This window comes from Manis pentadactyla, chromosome 1 (assembly GCF_030020395.1).
Source record: "Manis pentadactyla isolate mManPen7 chromosome 1, mManPen7.hap1, whole genome shotgun sequence".
Lineage (NCBI taxonomy): Eukaryota > Metazoa > Chordata > Mammalia > Pholidota > Manidae > Manis > Manis pentadactyla.
In genome coordinates, this window is record NC_080019.1 from 25,029,957 (window position 1) to 25,046,391 (window position 16,435).

The following is a 16,435-nucleotide window of genomic DNA, read 5'->3' on the forward strand; positions in this document are numbered from 1 at the left end:
CCATGCTTAGTGGAAGGCCGCTTTGTGGGAAAAGAAAATTGTATTTGGGAGAGCTTACTTTGGCCTTTGAAAACAGTTTATACGTGTTGCATTTAGGAGCTTCTCCAGTTACATGTTTTTGGATGATATGGCTTTTAAAATGTCATGTGACAGCATTGTATTCTATATACATATATGAAATATATGTATTTTTTACATATATGTATATAGAATCCATGTTTTTCGTATTTTATCTTTAAATAAATTTGTCTATATATTATGCCATAGCTTATGTTTCTTCTTTTATGTGTATCCTTAATATGTTTTTTGGTATGTTAATTTGTGGCTTTTGATTCTGAAGGAAAATGAAATCATAATAATGACTAACAACTGTTGAAATTGTGACCTGTCATGTGAAATTTTATGTGATCATTTTTCTTCAAAATACAGACTTGGTGATGGGTGAGCCTTCTGGCTATGCTTCACATCCTTCCCTGTTAGAGGCCAAAGCTCCCTCCTTCTCTGCCCCCTCTTCCACCCACCTTACTTATTTATGAAAACAGTCATGTTACTTGAATTCATCCAGAAATCAAGCCCATTAAAAGTTAAATCCATCGCCATTTTGTCTGTGTTTTGGATACAAAGTTACCATAATCTAAGTATCAAATTGTTAACAGCTGTAGAATTATATTAGACTTCTAATCAATATTAACATTTAAAACCTAGTTCAGACTAATTTATAACAGAGTGAAATTATATCTCACGCATTGAGAGTCACTGGCCTCAGTACATCCTCTTAGTTCAGTGTTCAGATTTTAAATTCACAACAAAAATTAACCTGTCTTGTCTTTTCTTTTTCAGCTCCTCAGACAAACTATTCAGTGGAAAGGGCTTACATTTCCAGCCATCAGTTCTAGATTTTGGAATTCAGTGAGTAACTTTTCTTTATGATTTTTAATGATGTATTTTATTTGCATTATTTGCTTTCAGGATGTCTTATATGTGTATGATGTTAATAAAATTTTAAGTATATTAATAATATAAGGAATATTGATCCTAGGACTTGCTAAAAGGAATATTTTTGTGAAAAGTAGAGTTGTTTAAGCCATTTCTTTAGTTTTTAAAAAGTATACCTTGTAACATTTTATAGTGATTGACATTTAGTAAGAAGTCAAATGGTAGGTCCTTGTTTTTCTGAAACAAATTAGCTTCTTCTATAAATGAAAAGCTTTAAATACTGATGGTTCCTGAATTCATTTCATAACTCTTTTTTACTGTTTGCCCTCCTTTGGGACTCAAAATTTCACTGTACAAATGTTAGTTATTATGATTAAGGCTTTGGAAACAAGTGGGGAAGACAGCATATAAGCTGTAATTATTTACAGTATATCGTGTTAAGAATAGGAGATGAAGGCAGTTGTGATACAAGTATTGTTTGAGGGTCTAATCTGGGACCTGCGAGAAATTAAGGAAGAGAAGGGTGAAGCTATGCAGAAGCAGAACTTAAGCACTCTTGTTGGCTGTGATGAAGTTTGAAAGTTAAAGTCTTAAACTCGTTGGGTACCAAATATTGCAGCACTGGGTAGAGATAATTTCAGATTAGTAGAGTTTTAAGGGTAGAAGTGAAAGTGTGTTTTAGATGTAAAAGCTGTGCTTGTTTTAAGCAGCCTGGAACATCACTTCAGTTTTGCGGAGAGCTTTTTTGAGTTACAAGAAAAATATGCGAATGCAATAACCATGGTGCTAGAAGAGCATCTGGCGTGAGTTAGTGGTGGTCTCCTGGTGTGCCCTACTATTCATCTGCATTTCCTTTCATTTCCCTCTGGTCCTCAAAAGATTAGAGCTGCATTGAAGGAGAAGGAATTTTAAATTTAAAAATACCTTTTTGAGCTTTTAAAGGAGATTCTGTAAAAGGAAGAAGAGACGAAGTGTGAAGGGAGCTTGCTGACTTGACAAGATACTAGGTGTCTGCTGTTTTTGTTTTTGAATTTTTGTATTTTTACTCTTAGGTAAGGACATTTTATTAGAAGCTGAATTTAAGAGAAAACCTCCCTGATTGTAAATTCTGAAGGTGCACTTTGCTTTTGTGAGAAGTCATTATCATAAGAAGAAATTTTAATGCAGGACCTCCATTAAAGAGTGTATATTATAGGTTGGTAGATGTAGTAAGGTGGATAGTAGTAAGCACAGTTAGATTAAGATAACAATTCCAGCTCATTGGATGCTGGCTGTCTGTATTTATTCTTCAGTAACATAAAAATCCTATAATCAGTGTACATGTATGTATGTATATGTTAGCTATATTAGCTGTTTACATCATTTGCTGGTCCAGAGAGCTGAAAGCAAATTGAAAAAATAAAAATGTTTAAGGTCTTTGACTTGAAAAGATTACTGATTCTTAGTCTTGAATCACCTTTGGATGATTCAGTGACGTTTATGTAGTACTTTTAGTACTGTCAAAGCACAACCATGTCTCTTGTCATTGAGTTCTATATCAGTCCTGGAAGGACAGGTGTCATCTGAATGTGTGTATCATTTTCCAATATCTCTCTATTTGAGCATGTACTATAAATGCTCATATATTTGTTGCTGAAGAGTAATGCAGTTTGCCCAAGGTCATTTCACTAGAAATGACAGAATAAATCTGATTTCTAAGCCAGCATACACCATACTTTGTTTCTTATTACTGAGATGTAGGATATGATTATAATAATAAACTGTTTTTGCTGAAATTTAAAAAAATCTCAACAAGAACAAACTGTAGTTTGAATAGGGCGCTTTAAAAATTAGTTGTTTTACTATACTTCTGACAAATGGCATAATTTATGGGTATTCAATTAAAACTTAAACCAGAGAGTTCTCCTGATTCTTAATTGCCCTTGTTCAGTTTTTGCTACTGTTTATTTTTGACGTTGACCTTGGACAAACCCCATCCCTTTTCATAGCTTTGGTTTCCTTCTAGGATGTAGAGTCAGCATCATGTGTGCAGAGATGCCCTCTGCTTACTTCTTAGGGTTTATTTTAAGGGTTAATATTGTGCTGGTCCTGAGATTAATCATTCATAAGAGATTTTAATGATTTTTTTTGTACCATTAAATTAAGAGAGTGTCTTCCAGTTGTCACTATTTGAAGCAAATTCTTATCCTCGTAACACTTTTAAAAATAGAATTAAAAAAAATAGAATAAAAATAGTACAGCCGTAGCTAGGTTACAGCCAGCATGCCCCATTAGGGCTGGTGAGGTCTGGTACCTGCAGCCACTGAACTCCTCAGTATGGCGGTTTTACAGTCTCATTTTCTAATGTGTTTCTCAGGGAGGCATTTGTATCTCAGAAACTAAAAATCTTGTCTTCCAATTATATGAATGGGATATAAAGACTTGAGGATAAGTATTAATAACTTTGCTGGCTGATTCATATGATTCACCTAAAACCATGGAAGGTCCTTATTTATTTAATTGAGAGAAGAGGCCAGTGGGAGCCCAGTACTTCTGAGGTCCGGCTTTCTGAGGTGACCCTTTGTGCTGTGGTAGTATAAAACAGTTTTAGTTGTGTTATGTAAGTACACTCTAAAAATCAGGTTTTTAATCACATGGGTGATATTTTTATTTATTTATTTTTATTTTTATCTTTTATTTTGATATTGTTAATGTACAATTACTTGAACAACATTATGGCTACTAGACTCCCCCACTATCAAGTCCCCCCGCATACCCCATTACAGGTACTGTCCATCAGCGTTGGAAGATGCTATAGAATCACTACCTGTCTTCTCTGTATATACTGCCCTTCCCCTGTCCCCCCTGCTACATCATGTGTGCCAATCATAATGCCCCCTTTTCCCCCTTGTTCTCTCCCTTCCCACCCATCCTCCCCAGTCCCTTTTCACATGGGTGATATTTTATTTGTATCTGGCTGTAAGGACTTTTTAAAAATACACTTTGGACATATAAAAACTTCAATTAAGACTTGTGATTAGAAATAGGAAAAGCTAGGAGAAAAATTCCAAGGATTCAATGCTGGTAATACAGTATGTTGGAAATCCCATTGTATGTAAGAGAAACAACATGCAATTAATTTTTCCTGAACCATACATTTTTAGTATCAGAGAAATCAAAATAAAATCAGGGAAATACAAACATAATGTAGATGAATTTTTGCTGAAGCTAGAATGTAGTTTTATTTCTAGTCTGTTCTAGTGAGAGCTGAATATTTGGGTCTCTGCCACCAAGTGTGTTAAAAGTGGAGTAAAGTTTCAGTGAAATTTTTGCCAGCTCTCTATTACAACGTGATTTAACCAGAGCGAATCGGTAGGAGTGACAGTTAAGTGATTAGAGGGCTCCCTGCAGGTAACTCCTGCCCTCCTGTGCTTTCTTTGTGAGAGCCATCCTCGTAGGTGGACAGCACATCCAGAAAGAGAAGAATCGACATGGAGATCTTCCTCAGTAGTTAGGGTGTTGCTGTAGAGCAGACAGTCTTTTTCTGAAATTCATGGCAAGTTTTGAAATTATAAAACTTTTTGTGTGTGCATACTTGTGGAGGGAGGAGCCAAAGGTTTCATCAGTTTTCTAATAGACTCATGATTTAAGTGGATAAGAACCACTTCTAGAAAGTGTTGTAGAGTTTTCATTTTTCTCATAAGAATGGTCTTTAGCAACAATTAACGTTTAACTTTTCTAAGGTTTACTAAAGTCTCTTTGCAAGTTGAAATGCATTTCCCCCCAAAGCCCAAAATTTGTTACTCAGAAAAAAAACCCGAAGAAAATTGGGTTTTTCTATGAGTATAATTTCTTATCTAAACATACTTTCATTTCAATTAGAGACCAAAATTAGAGAAGTGCCTAGTTTCCACTGTGCTTTTTTGCAAGCATCTAATGGCCTAGATGGATTGAATTCTTTGAACACAAAAAGCGGTGGGGGTGCTACTGTGGGTTGGCGTAAATCTTGCAAAAGAAAGGATTTCTTTTTTAGATTTTTAACTGTTGTGGATTAAATGTTTCACTAATAACAAGATTTGGTCATTGTTGCTTTTAACTTAGTAATGAACATCAAGCTTTCTTGGTTTAAAGTAGTATGGATAGATGGATGAATGGATGGATGGATGAATGGATCTGGGTTTAAAGTATATGTATGTTTGGATGTATGTATGTATTTATGGATGGATAGTTAAATTTATAACCACACAACACAGTACCTTTTCTCCCTGTTCCCCTCCTAGATTCCTGGGACACCCTTCAGCACAGATTCTCTATGCTTATAACCCTAGCAAGGAGAGTGAGGTCGTGGTGAATTCAGTGTTTACAGCTGCCAGACATTTCCATGTGCCTCCTGTTTATTGCAGGGTAAGTGTTGATGTACTCTTGGAAACTATGCTGGGGCAGGTTGCCAGGTTTTTTTGCTTTCTTTGGCATAAAGTTTTTACTTTCTGCTCCCTGTCTCCCCTTTTCTGCTACCCAAACTCTTTCCTTCTGTATGTTTGCTTTAGTATTTATTTTTTCAGTTGTTCATATTCATAATTTTGGTGCCTGTTGAAATCTACATTGAAGAAAAGGTTTAAGGAATCTCAACTAGGTAGTAATATTTGTATACTCAGTATGTTTTCTTCATGAATAAAGAAATTCAATTTTGTTTATCTTGAAATGACTACAAATGCTGAAGCATTTACCAACTAATACGAGTTTATAGTTGTGATTTCTTCACCTGACAAACCTACCAAGATAAATAGGACTGCTTTCTAAATGTAGGACCCAGAGATAGTGAATGGGCCTTTATAAGCTAAGTTTGCACTATAACACAGAGCTCAAAATCCTCATCTCCTAATAGTTTAAATTTCAGTGTTCTAACTTTTAATGAAGACCCCAATAACTGGTAGATTTTCTTTCTTCCTTTTGTTTGTTCACTTACTTATGTCTACCTGATGCACTTTTAAAAAAATACTGAGACACTAAGGTAATGGTATAGGGGGGAGCCCACTGTTTTGTTCATGATAATCTACCCAGTTAAACACTGTCCCTGGCTTTAAGTATCAGCATGTTTGTACTTCAGTGGTTCACTTTATTTACGTAGAGCTAGAACTGTGTAAAGTAAAGGCCACTGAATGCATGGATATGGAAGAGGAAGGGAGAGGAAAGATGTGTGTCACGTGACTTCAATGGGAAGTGAAAGGATATGGCAAACTCTCTTGCCCCAAGTCTGTGGTATGTTCTTTGATACATTCTCTTTGATTGTTGGATGTTGATCCATTTGGGGAGTCGCAGGGATTCATGATACTTATAAGTCGAAGGTACAGAATATGCAAACATCTGTTAACAAAAGTTGTCAAAAAGGAAAACTGAAAGACAGTTCTTCAAAGGGGACCAATTCCTAATGGCTAATTAGGTACCTTTCTTTCAGGTAATTCCAGCAATGGGGAAAACCTCCTTCAGAATTATTTTCTTACCTACTGAAGAAGGAAGCATTGAAAGTTCTTTATTTATTAATACCTCCTCATACGGAGTTCTTTCCTATCATGTAAGTAACTTTTTCTTTTTGTCACTTGATCTGGTTGTTGACTTAATGAAGAGTTTTGGGTATTTTAAAAAAGACTTTTGGAAATGTTGCCACCTTGTTTATGTTACTAAAATGTAACAGTTAATGATGTTCCTTACACTCACGAGCTTTCCCCTGTCTTTTGCTTCCCGGCCACGTGGTTGGCCGTCTTCAGTACCCAGTGCAGAGCTGTGGCTCTCACTGCGGATCGTTGAAGGGTATTGGAACAAAACAGAAATATACCATACAGTTTCCTAGTATAAAATACAGCAGGCTTTCAAAATTTCCGGCCCTCATCTCACAAATAATCCAAGGAGAAGGAGCTGTAAAGGTAGCCTCCAGTGATTTAGACTCCTCCCCTCCTGGGATCAGGAGTATTTGTGATCAGGTCATGGATTGCATCTTAGCGAGCTTACTATTCATATCAAGGTCTAGGGATAGAGTGTGAAGAACATTTTGTAGTTCACAAACATAGTTAGGAATCTTTATCTTAAGTGGTATCTGTGACATTTTTAATAGGATGTGGTATCAAGTAATTTAAGAGCCAAGATCTCGCATTTTTGTGGTTAATTCTTACTGGATTCCATTAAACATGTGGTCCCCTAATCAGGAAACTTGTCTGTTTCTGAAAACAGTTGCTATAATGAGCTTAATTCAGCAACTCTTGTTACTTTTTCGGTAGACAAAGATAAAGTAATTGGATGAATAGAGTCTGGAAGGCCAAGGTGATAGCTACAGATCAGAGCTCACAGTGGAGTAATTAAGTCTTTCTTTTTCCTGCAGGTATCTGGAATTGGTACTCGCAGGGTCTCTACAGAAGGGTCTGCAAAGCCGCTACCAAATGCTTATTTTCTGCTTCCACAGGTCCAGAGCATTCAGCTTTCACAAACACAGGTAATTTTAATAGTGGATTTATTTTGAGTAAATACCAGCCTTTGAAGCCTTCTAAATTTATGTATGTTTTGTACAAAGTACAAAGAGCCCTTTTTACACATGATTTTACTGTTTTCTCCTTTTTGACAAAATTTTAATGCATGTAGAAATAATATATATGAAGTGTCAGTGGAATCCATATACTTCTTTTTAATAGCTGAATGGTCCATGGTATTGATATTTCATAGTTTGCTTAATCCAATTGAAATGTTTCCTGCTTATTATTATTATTATCATTAGGCCATTTACATATTTTGTAAATTCTTTATTTCCCTTTTGGATTATTTCCCTGTTTCCTTGCGGTATATTTCATAAAGCAGGATTCTGTAGTTAAAGACTGTGACCCATTTTATAGAGCTTGTTAAATCTTGCCAGGTTGCTTTTCAAGAAGACAGAACCTCCGTGGTCACTAGTAATGATATTTCTCCAGGAATGTCTTACTATCTTCCCCTCTCCCTGCTTCCACCTCTGCCTGAGTGTGGCTTAATAGAAAGAAAGAGTTTTGATGTTTTAGAGGGTGCATATTGATACCTTAACATTCTTGTAACTTGCATTTCTTTATTTGGTTTGGCCATTTGTCCCCTTTGATTGTCTGTATTTTCTTGTAACTACAGATGACTTTTGAAATTGAAAAAACTCTTGAACCAATATATTGGTATTACTTATGTTACCACCTTACCTACCCTTTCTTTTGGATTAATGAATAAAGAACAGTGCTTAGAATTTTTCATCAGTCACAGCGGTACCTGGGGCTTTCCTCCCCGCAGCAGTTGGAGGAGCCACTGCTGTGGGTCCGGCACTGGTCTAACTCTGTCACCATGGGGCTTACCTTCTAGTGAGGGAGGCAGACAAAACGAATCTACCCGTAATGTAATGTCTAGGCGCTTTGTGACCACATAGAGAATTCTTAGGGATTTTTAATATTAGTTTCATTTTTTTTAAATTGAATAGCCCCTCCCAAGTTTTTAAGGAATATTTCTTTTAACTTGCAAATTTGGATTTGGCTTGAATCCTAAGACCAGTGGGGATGTATGGAAAGGTTTTAAGCAGGAGACTGCTGCGATCTGAGTTGTATTTCTGTAGGGGGCCGAGAGCGCTAGAGTAAGTTTCACTTGCACGTGTTGGCAGCATGGGTGTTGTCGTGTGAACATTTTTAGCTTCATCCCAGGGCTGTCCTTCAGCAAAAGGAGGACAGCTGAGAATGGCCTGGTTTCTCTGGTAACTGAGATTGGGAGCTTTGAGTGCCAAATGCCCTATGAGTGGTGATAGAAGTATTGAAACAGAGACAGGTGTTCAGATTACCTTAGTTAATGGGTTAATTTAAGGATACGTGAGATTAAGGGAGAGAAACTGACCATGGGGCCTCCCAGAGAGGCTTGCATAAGACCTTGTAGCAAGAGCTGGCATGTTTTTTCATCCACTCCACCTAGCAGATCCTGTGTACTGGCCCTGATGTGCCCTGCCCTTCCTTGCATCCAGGCCGTTGTCACCCCTCTCCTTGGCTACTGGAGCCCCTTAATTGATCTGCTGGCAGCTACCTGGGCCTTTTCTAGTCCCTTTCCCAAAAATGTAAGTTGGACATTAGTCACCTGCCTAACACCTTCCAGTGCCTTCCCGTAGGGCTTAGGGTTTTACCAGATCCTCAGTGTGGCCGGAAGGTCTTTCACGGCTGGCTGTGCACACTGTCTTCAGTGTCTGCACACATCTCTGTTGCTCTCTGCATTACACTCACACCAACTTCCTCTGCTTGCTCACACAGACCAGCTCCCGTCTTGCCTCAGGTCCTTTGCCTCTGCAGCTTCCTCAGACTCTCCTCCCCCAACTTTTCCCTGTACTAAGCCTATTTCATCTTAACTTTTTCAACTCAAGCTTGAGTTCTTCAGAGAATCTTGCCATCTCTCTCCATTATAGTTCAGGACCTTTGTTGGACTGGTGTACACTGTGTTCCTTTCCCGGTAGATGACTTATCCCCATTAAATAATCACATGCCCCATACTTTGATGACTTAGCCACTCTTTCCTTCCCTCCATGCAAGTCATGCCCCAGGGAAGCAGGGCCTATTGATTTGGCTCTCCAGGGCATTCCCTGTGCCCAGCCCAGGGCCTGGAGTAGGAGGGGCCCAGTGAACACTGGCTGAGTAAAGTGCGGGCCCTCAGGTAGATCTATAGCTCTCCTCACAAGAGTGGTTTCTGTTGCTTCCTGCTCTGTGGCTCACCTTGGTGGTGACTTAGCTTTTCTTGGTCTTTGTTCCTGCTTTAGTTGATACCGAGCTCTTCATAGTTCCACAGTTCAGTTTCTTTCTTTTTTTTTGCATTTTAATTTATTTTTAACAGCTTTGAGTTATAATTCGCATACTACAAAATTCACCCATTTAAAATGTATGGTTCAGTGGTTTTTAGTATATTCACAGAGTTGTGCAACCAACACCACTATCAAATTTTAGTAACAGTTCATGGCCCCAGTTCCTTGCAACCACTACTCTCATTTCTCTTTCTGTAGATTTCTGTACATTCTGAACATTTCATGTAAATGAAATTTGTAGTCTTTTGGGGTTGTCTTCTTTTACTTAGAAGAATATTTTCAAACTTCATCCATGTCAGTCTTTTATTCCTTTTTATTGCCAAATAATAAGCCATTGTATGGACATACCACGTTTTGTTTAACCATTTATCAATCTGGACTTTTGAGTTGTTTCTACTTTTTGGCTATTACCAACAATGTTGTTATGAATATTCATGTACAAATTTGTGTGGATATATGTTTCCTATTCTCTTGACTGTATATATATAGGAGTGGAAATTTGCTGAGTCACATGGTAATTATATGTTTAACATTTTGACATTTTATGTCAAACTATTTTCTAAAATGGTTGTATTATTTTACAGTTTCATCAGGAAATATAAGGATTCCAGTTTATCTACAACTTGACCAACATTTGTTATTTTGTGTTTTTGTTTTTAATAATCATCCTATTGAGTGTGAAGTGGTAGTTCATTGTGGTTTTGATTTACATTTCCCTAATGACTGATGACTTTGAACACCTTTTCATGTGTGTATTAGTCATTTGTATCTTCCCTGGAGAAGTGTCTATTGAACTCTTTTGCCCATTTTTAAATATGGTTGTCTTTTTATTGTTGACATTAAGGATCCTTTATATATTCTAGCTAATAGACCTCTATCAGGTATGTGATTTGATTTTCAAATATTTTCTTCCATTTTGTTGGTTGTCTTAATTTTTTTCTTTTTGGTCTCTCCTGTCTTTTCATATTCTTGATCATGTCCTTTGAAGCACAAATGCTTTCAATTTTGATGAAGTCCAGTTTACTTATTTTTTCTTTTTGTCACTTATACTTTCAGTGTCATATATGAAAAAGTCCAACTCTACTAGGATTTACCTCTTATGTTTTCTTCTAAGAGTTTTCAAGTTTATCTCTTTATTAGGTCATTGACCCATTTTGACTTCATTTTAGTGTAGAGTATGAACAAGGTATCTGAATTTATTCTTTTGCATGTGGCCCACCAGTAGTTCTAGTACCAGTTGTTGAAAAGACAGTTCTTTACCTATTGTCTTGCTTTGGCATCCTTGGTGACTTTCTTTGCTTTGGCTCCAGTCCCAGTTGTAGATTCTCTCCTTCATTTCTCAGGTATACTGGGATCTGTACCTAAGTAACTTCCTAAGGCTGCCCCTGCTGGGCGTAGTTCTCCCCACATTGGTCAGTTGACAAATAGTTACTGAACATCACTTCTTGATTGTTTGGATAAATGATAAATAAGTAAACACAACCTGGTGTACTACTTCTGTGATATGATAATATACATTTCAGTTTTTAGATAAAACTCAAATTGTTTGGCTAATCTTTTGTTAGAAACCAGTATTTAAAGATCTAAATATCAAACAAACATCTCTTAAAAGGCAATTATTTTAATTCCTTTTATTTTTACTATGATTCAGAAAAAGGAATTTTAAAGCAGTTTTCAAGGCTTATGATACTTAAAAACCTTCAAAATTCAGACTTAAGAAATAATTATGGCATTCCTCAGAAGAAAACCTTGAAGTTTCTGCATTTAAACCACATACATCTATGTGTTTGTATAGTGTTTGAAATGGCTATAGGATTGCCAATGATTTTTTTTATCAGAGAGGAATATCTTTATTTTGATACCCTATCTATCCCAAGCTTTCTAGTTCATGTTTTTGATCAAGAACCCATCATCTGGGGTGGGTGCTGAGTTCAGGTCAGCTCACCTCAAAAAAGGACAGAGGATACGATAGTACTCAGAGTCACCTCTTCTCAATTAGAGCTGGAAGTTATATGTATCTGGTAGAAAGCCAGGAGTGAGAAGGTTTAGGCAGAAGTTAATAGGTGTTGACTTATCTCCTTAAATCACATGAAGAGAAATAACTTTACAGGCATACCTCAGATATTACTGGTTTAGTTTCCAGACCACCACAGTAAAGTGAATATTGCAATAAAGTGAGTCAAATGAATTTTTTTGTTTCCTAGTACATATAAAAGTTTTGTGCCCACTATACTGTAGTCTATAAAATGTGCAGTAGCGTTATGTCTAAGAAAATGCATACCTTAATTAAAAAATACTCTGTTGCTAAAAAATGCTAATCATCATCTTAGTTTTTAGCGAGTTGTAATTTTTTTGCTAGTGAAGGGTATTGCCTTGATGTTGATGGCTGCTGACTAATCAGGGTGTTGTTGCTAAAGGCTAGGGTGACTGTCGCAATTTGTGAAAATTAAACAATGAAGTCTGCCACATTGATGTACCCTTTCATGAGCAATTTCTCTGTATCATGCACTGCTGTTTGATAGCATTTTACCCACAGTAAAACTTCTTTCAAAATTAGAGTCAGTCCTCTCAAACCCTACCCACTGCTTTATTGACTAAGTTTATGGAATATTCTAAATCCTTTGTTGTCATTTTAACAATGTTCGTAGCATCTTCACAAGGAGAAGATTCCATCTCAAAACCACTTTCTTTGCTCATGCATAAGGAGCAACTCATCCATTCAAGTTTTAACGTGAGATTGTAGCAATTCAGTCACATCTTCAGGCCCCACTAATTCTAGTTCTCTTGCCCTTTCCACCACATTTGCAGTTCCTCCCCTGAAGTCTTGAACCCCTCAAAGTCATTCATGAGGGTTGGAATCAACTTCTTCCAGATCTTTGCTGATGTTGGCATTTTGACCTCTTCCAATGAATTATGAATTTTCTTAATGGCATCTAGAATGGTAAATCCTTTCCAGAAGGTTTTCAATTTACCTTGCCTAGAACCATCAGAGGAATCAGTATCTATGTCAGCTAAAGCCTTACAAAATGTATTTCTTAAATAATTAAGACTTGAGAATGGAAATTACTCCTTGGTCTATGAGCTGTAAATGATGTTTGTTAGTGGGCGTGAAAACAACAATCTCATTTTCCATCTCTATCAGAGCTCTTTGGTGACTCGGTACATTGTCAATGAGAGTTATATTGCAAAAGCAATCTTTTTTTCTGAGCAATAGTTCTCAATAGTGGGTTTAAGATATTCAGTAAACCATGTTGTAAACAGATGTGCTATCATCCAGGCTTTGTTCTATTGAAGGAGCACTGGCAGAGTAGATCTAGAAGTAGCTTTGAAGCTTTAAAGCCAGGAATTGACTTCTTTTTAGCTATGAAAGTCCTTGATGGCATCTTCTTCCAAGATAAGGCTGTTTCATCTATATTGAAAATCTGTTGTTTGGGGTAGCCACATTCATTAAATATCTTAGCTAATCGTCTGGATAACTTGCTGTAGCTTCTACACTTGCTTCTTCACCTGCACTTTTATGTTACGGAGATGGCTTCTTTCCCTAAACCTCACGAACCAACCTTTCTTAGCTGCAAACTTTTCTTCTGCAGCTTCCACACGTCTCTCAGAGAAATTATAGAATTGAAGGGATTTAGGGCTTTGCTGTATATTAGGCTTTGGCTTAAGGGAATATTGTGCCTGGTTTGATCTTCTATCCAGACCTTGCAAAGTTTCTCCCGATCAGCAATAAGGCTGTTTTGATTTCCTACCATTCATGTGTTCACTGGAGTGGCACTTCTCATTTCCTTCAATGACTTTTCCTTTGCATTCGTGACTTGACTGTTTGGCACAAGAGGCCTAGCTTTTGGTTATCTCTGCTTTCTACATGCCTCCCTCACTAAGCTTAGTCATTTAGCTTTTGATTTAAAGCGAAAGATCAGTTTTACTCTTCCTTTCACTTAAACACTTAGAGGCGATTGTAGGGTTATTAATTGGCCTAATTTTAATATCATTGTGTCTTAGGGAATAGAGAAGCTCAGGGAGAGAGATGGGGTAATGGTGAATGGTGGAGCAATCAGAACACATACATTTATCAATTGTTTACCATCTTATATGGGCACTGTTTATGGCATCCCAGAACAATTAAAATTGTAACATCAAAGATCACTGATGACAGATCACCGTGATGTATATACTAATAATGAAAAACCTGTCATACTTTGAATATAAGTTAGTGAACTATTGTGATAATTACCCAAATGTGACACAGAGACATGAACTGAGCAACTGCTGTTAGAAAAATAGTTCTGATAGATTTGCTGAGTGCAAAACTGCCACAGACCTTCAATTTGCAAAAAACATAGTGTCTGTGAAGTGCCATAAAGTAAAGCGCAATAAAACAAAACTGTGCCTATATATATATTTATTTTATTTTATTTTATTTTGGTATCAATCTACAATTACATGAAGAACATTATGTTTACTAGACTCCCCCCCTCACCAAGTCTCCCCCACATACCCCTTCACAGTCACTGTCCATCAGCATAGTAAGATGCTGTAAAATCACTACTTGTCTTCTCTGTGTTGCACAAAACTGTGCCTATATTTTGTTTAGAAATAAAGTTTGAAGTTGAGAGTAGAAATAGTTTTGCTTTATGTGAATCCATTGGATCATTACAAGAAAGTCAAGACTGTGGTGATAATAACAGTTCAGAAGTATTTTCACTCAAATGATAGGGCCACATAATTTTTAGACTTTTTTGTGTGAATGGGTGAAAAGTATAGTTTCTTTAATGTGTTCAGGCCTACCTTACTTATGGGTCTTATAGAGTTGGATTTTAGTATAATTCACTGAGTCTTTAAAAAAAGTTATCCGGCCTAAACATTAAAAAGACTTGCCCTGGAGAATGCCCAAGTATAAATGGTGTGGACTGTGAAGACTCCAAAATGTGCAGTGCTGCTCACCTCTCCCAAGCTGTGAAATGCTGATCAGAGAAGGAGAAACAGCAGGATATTTTGTATAACTATGAGCATGCATCCAAAAATGGCAGATGTGCGTGATGTGCTCCCTAAGGATTTTTAAGATGGCCATAAGCTACTGTTTGAAAATTTGAAAGAAACTTGAGTTGTCAGAATGATCACAGCAGACACCAGATATTTTGCTGCTGCAAGCGCAACAAAACTCCATCATGAGAAATTAAATCTGAAACAGTCAGGACACAGGTGTGTCCCTTTGTGCAGTGCTGTGAGATACAGGACCCGAAATACTTACACAGTTATTTCCCCTCTAACTGAGACATAAAGAAGCTGCACTGGGTTCTGGCCACGAACCGGGATGGTTGGAGGCTGATGCTGCCGAACAGTGCCTGCTCAGCACCTAAGTGCTCAGGATGAAAGCCGGTCAGGCCAGTGTCCCACTGAACAGCAGCTCTGTGGGGCAGAGATCTTCATTTTGTTCACTGACCAGTACCTTGTAGGTGCTCAGTTAATACGAATAGGCATAAATACATGGAAGTTGTTATTCTCATACATCCAGAGAATAACAGGAAAAATCAAGTAAAATTGTAAAGCACAAAAATATACATTGTTGTAAGGAGACTTTAGAGAGATTGCCAGAAAAAGGTATATAATAATGTCATTAAGGGGGAGCTAGGGCTACACAAGGGGCATTCTCACACCTTCAGGTTAAGTTGCAAGAGTATGAATTGTTTTTCCCCTGTGCTGTACATTATAACACCAGGATCTACTACTTGATAACTAAAAATTTGTACCTTTTGACCACCATCACCCATTTCACCCACCCTGCATCCCTACCTCTGGCAGCCACCAGCCTGTTCTCTCTATCTGTAAGTTTGGTTTTAATTTTTAGACTCCACAAATAAGTGAGATCACATGGTATTTGTCTTCTTCTGTCTGACTTATTTTACCTAACATAGTGCCCCCAAGGTCCATCTTTGTTGTTGCATAACAGCAGGATTTCCTTCTTTTTATGGCTGAGTAGTATTCCACTGTATCTACGCACCACATCTTCTTTATCCCTTTATCTCTTTATGGTTACTTAGGTCATTTCCACATCTTGACTATGATAAATAATGCTGCAGTGAACATGGGGTGCAGATACTTTTCAAGCTAGTGCTTTGATTTCCTTTGGGAAATACCCAGCAGTGGAATTTCTGGATCGTAGGGTAGGCTCTATTTTTAATTTTTTTGAGAACCTCCACAGTGGAGTTTTTTCCATAGTGGCTGCACCAATTTACATTCCCACCAACTGTGTACAAGGGTTTCCTTTTCTTCACATCCTTATAAACTGTTTGTAACTATATGAAGAAGTGAGTATTGATGGAGGTCATAGGGTGCTTTTCACTGAAATTAGCTGGCTGTATTGAGATTTTCCGATACTGGGTATGGTCACTGGCCTTTTCTTATACTTGCTTGAGAATTGTTTCATAAGATAGCAACCAGAAACTTTGTGTGATCAGAACACCTTGGTGGCTTGTTTATCCTTGCAACTTACTACAAGTTATTTCATGTTGGACATGCTGTTGGTCTTGTTCTCTCCCAAGCTGTTAAAAGATTTACATAGCTATGACACAGATCAAGTTTACAGTATGCTCAGAAAAATCATGGATTTATTTTAGGGATACAAACTGGAGGAAAAATTAATTATTTGCATGAGGTCAGAAAGCCGATTTTATACCTCAGTCTATATGTTTCCAA

The 16,435-nt window shown here is 37.2% G+C and overlaps 1 protein-coding gene across 4 annotated transcripts in view; it reads left to right on the top strand.

Moving 5' to 3' along the window:
- The window catches only part of TMEM131L (transmembrane 131 like), a 173,326-nt gene that overhangs the window by 72,851 nt on the left and 84,040 nt on the right, over nt 1–16,435 (top strand). For all 4 annotated transcript variants that reach the window (XM_036887733.2, XM_036887735.2, XM_036887734.2 and 1 more), the window contains exons 4-7: nt 841–909; nt 5,196–5,319; nt 6,371–6,487; nt 7,289–7,399. In XM_036887733.2, the coding sequence (XP_036743628.2) occupies nt 841–909; nt 5,196–5,319; nt 6,371–6,487; nt 7,289–7,399 (421 nt within the window). The remainder of the gene's footprint in view (nt 1–840; nt 910–5,195; nt 5,320–6,370; nt 6,488–7,288; nt 7,400–16,435) is intronic.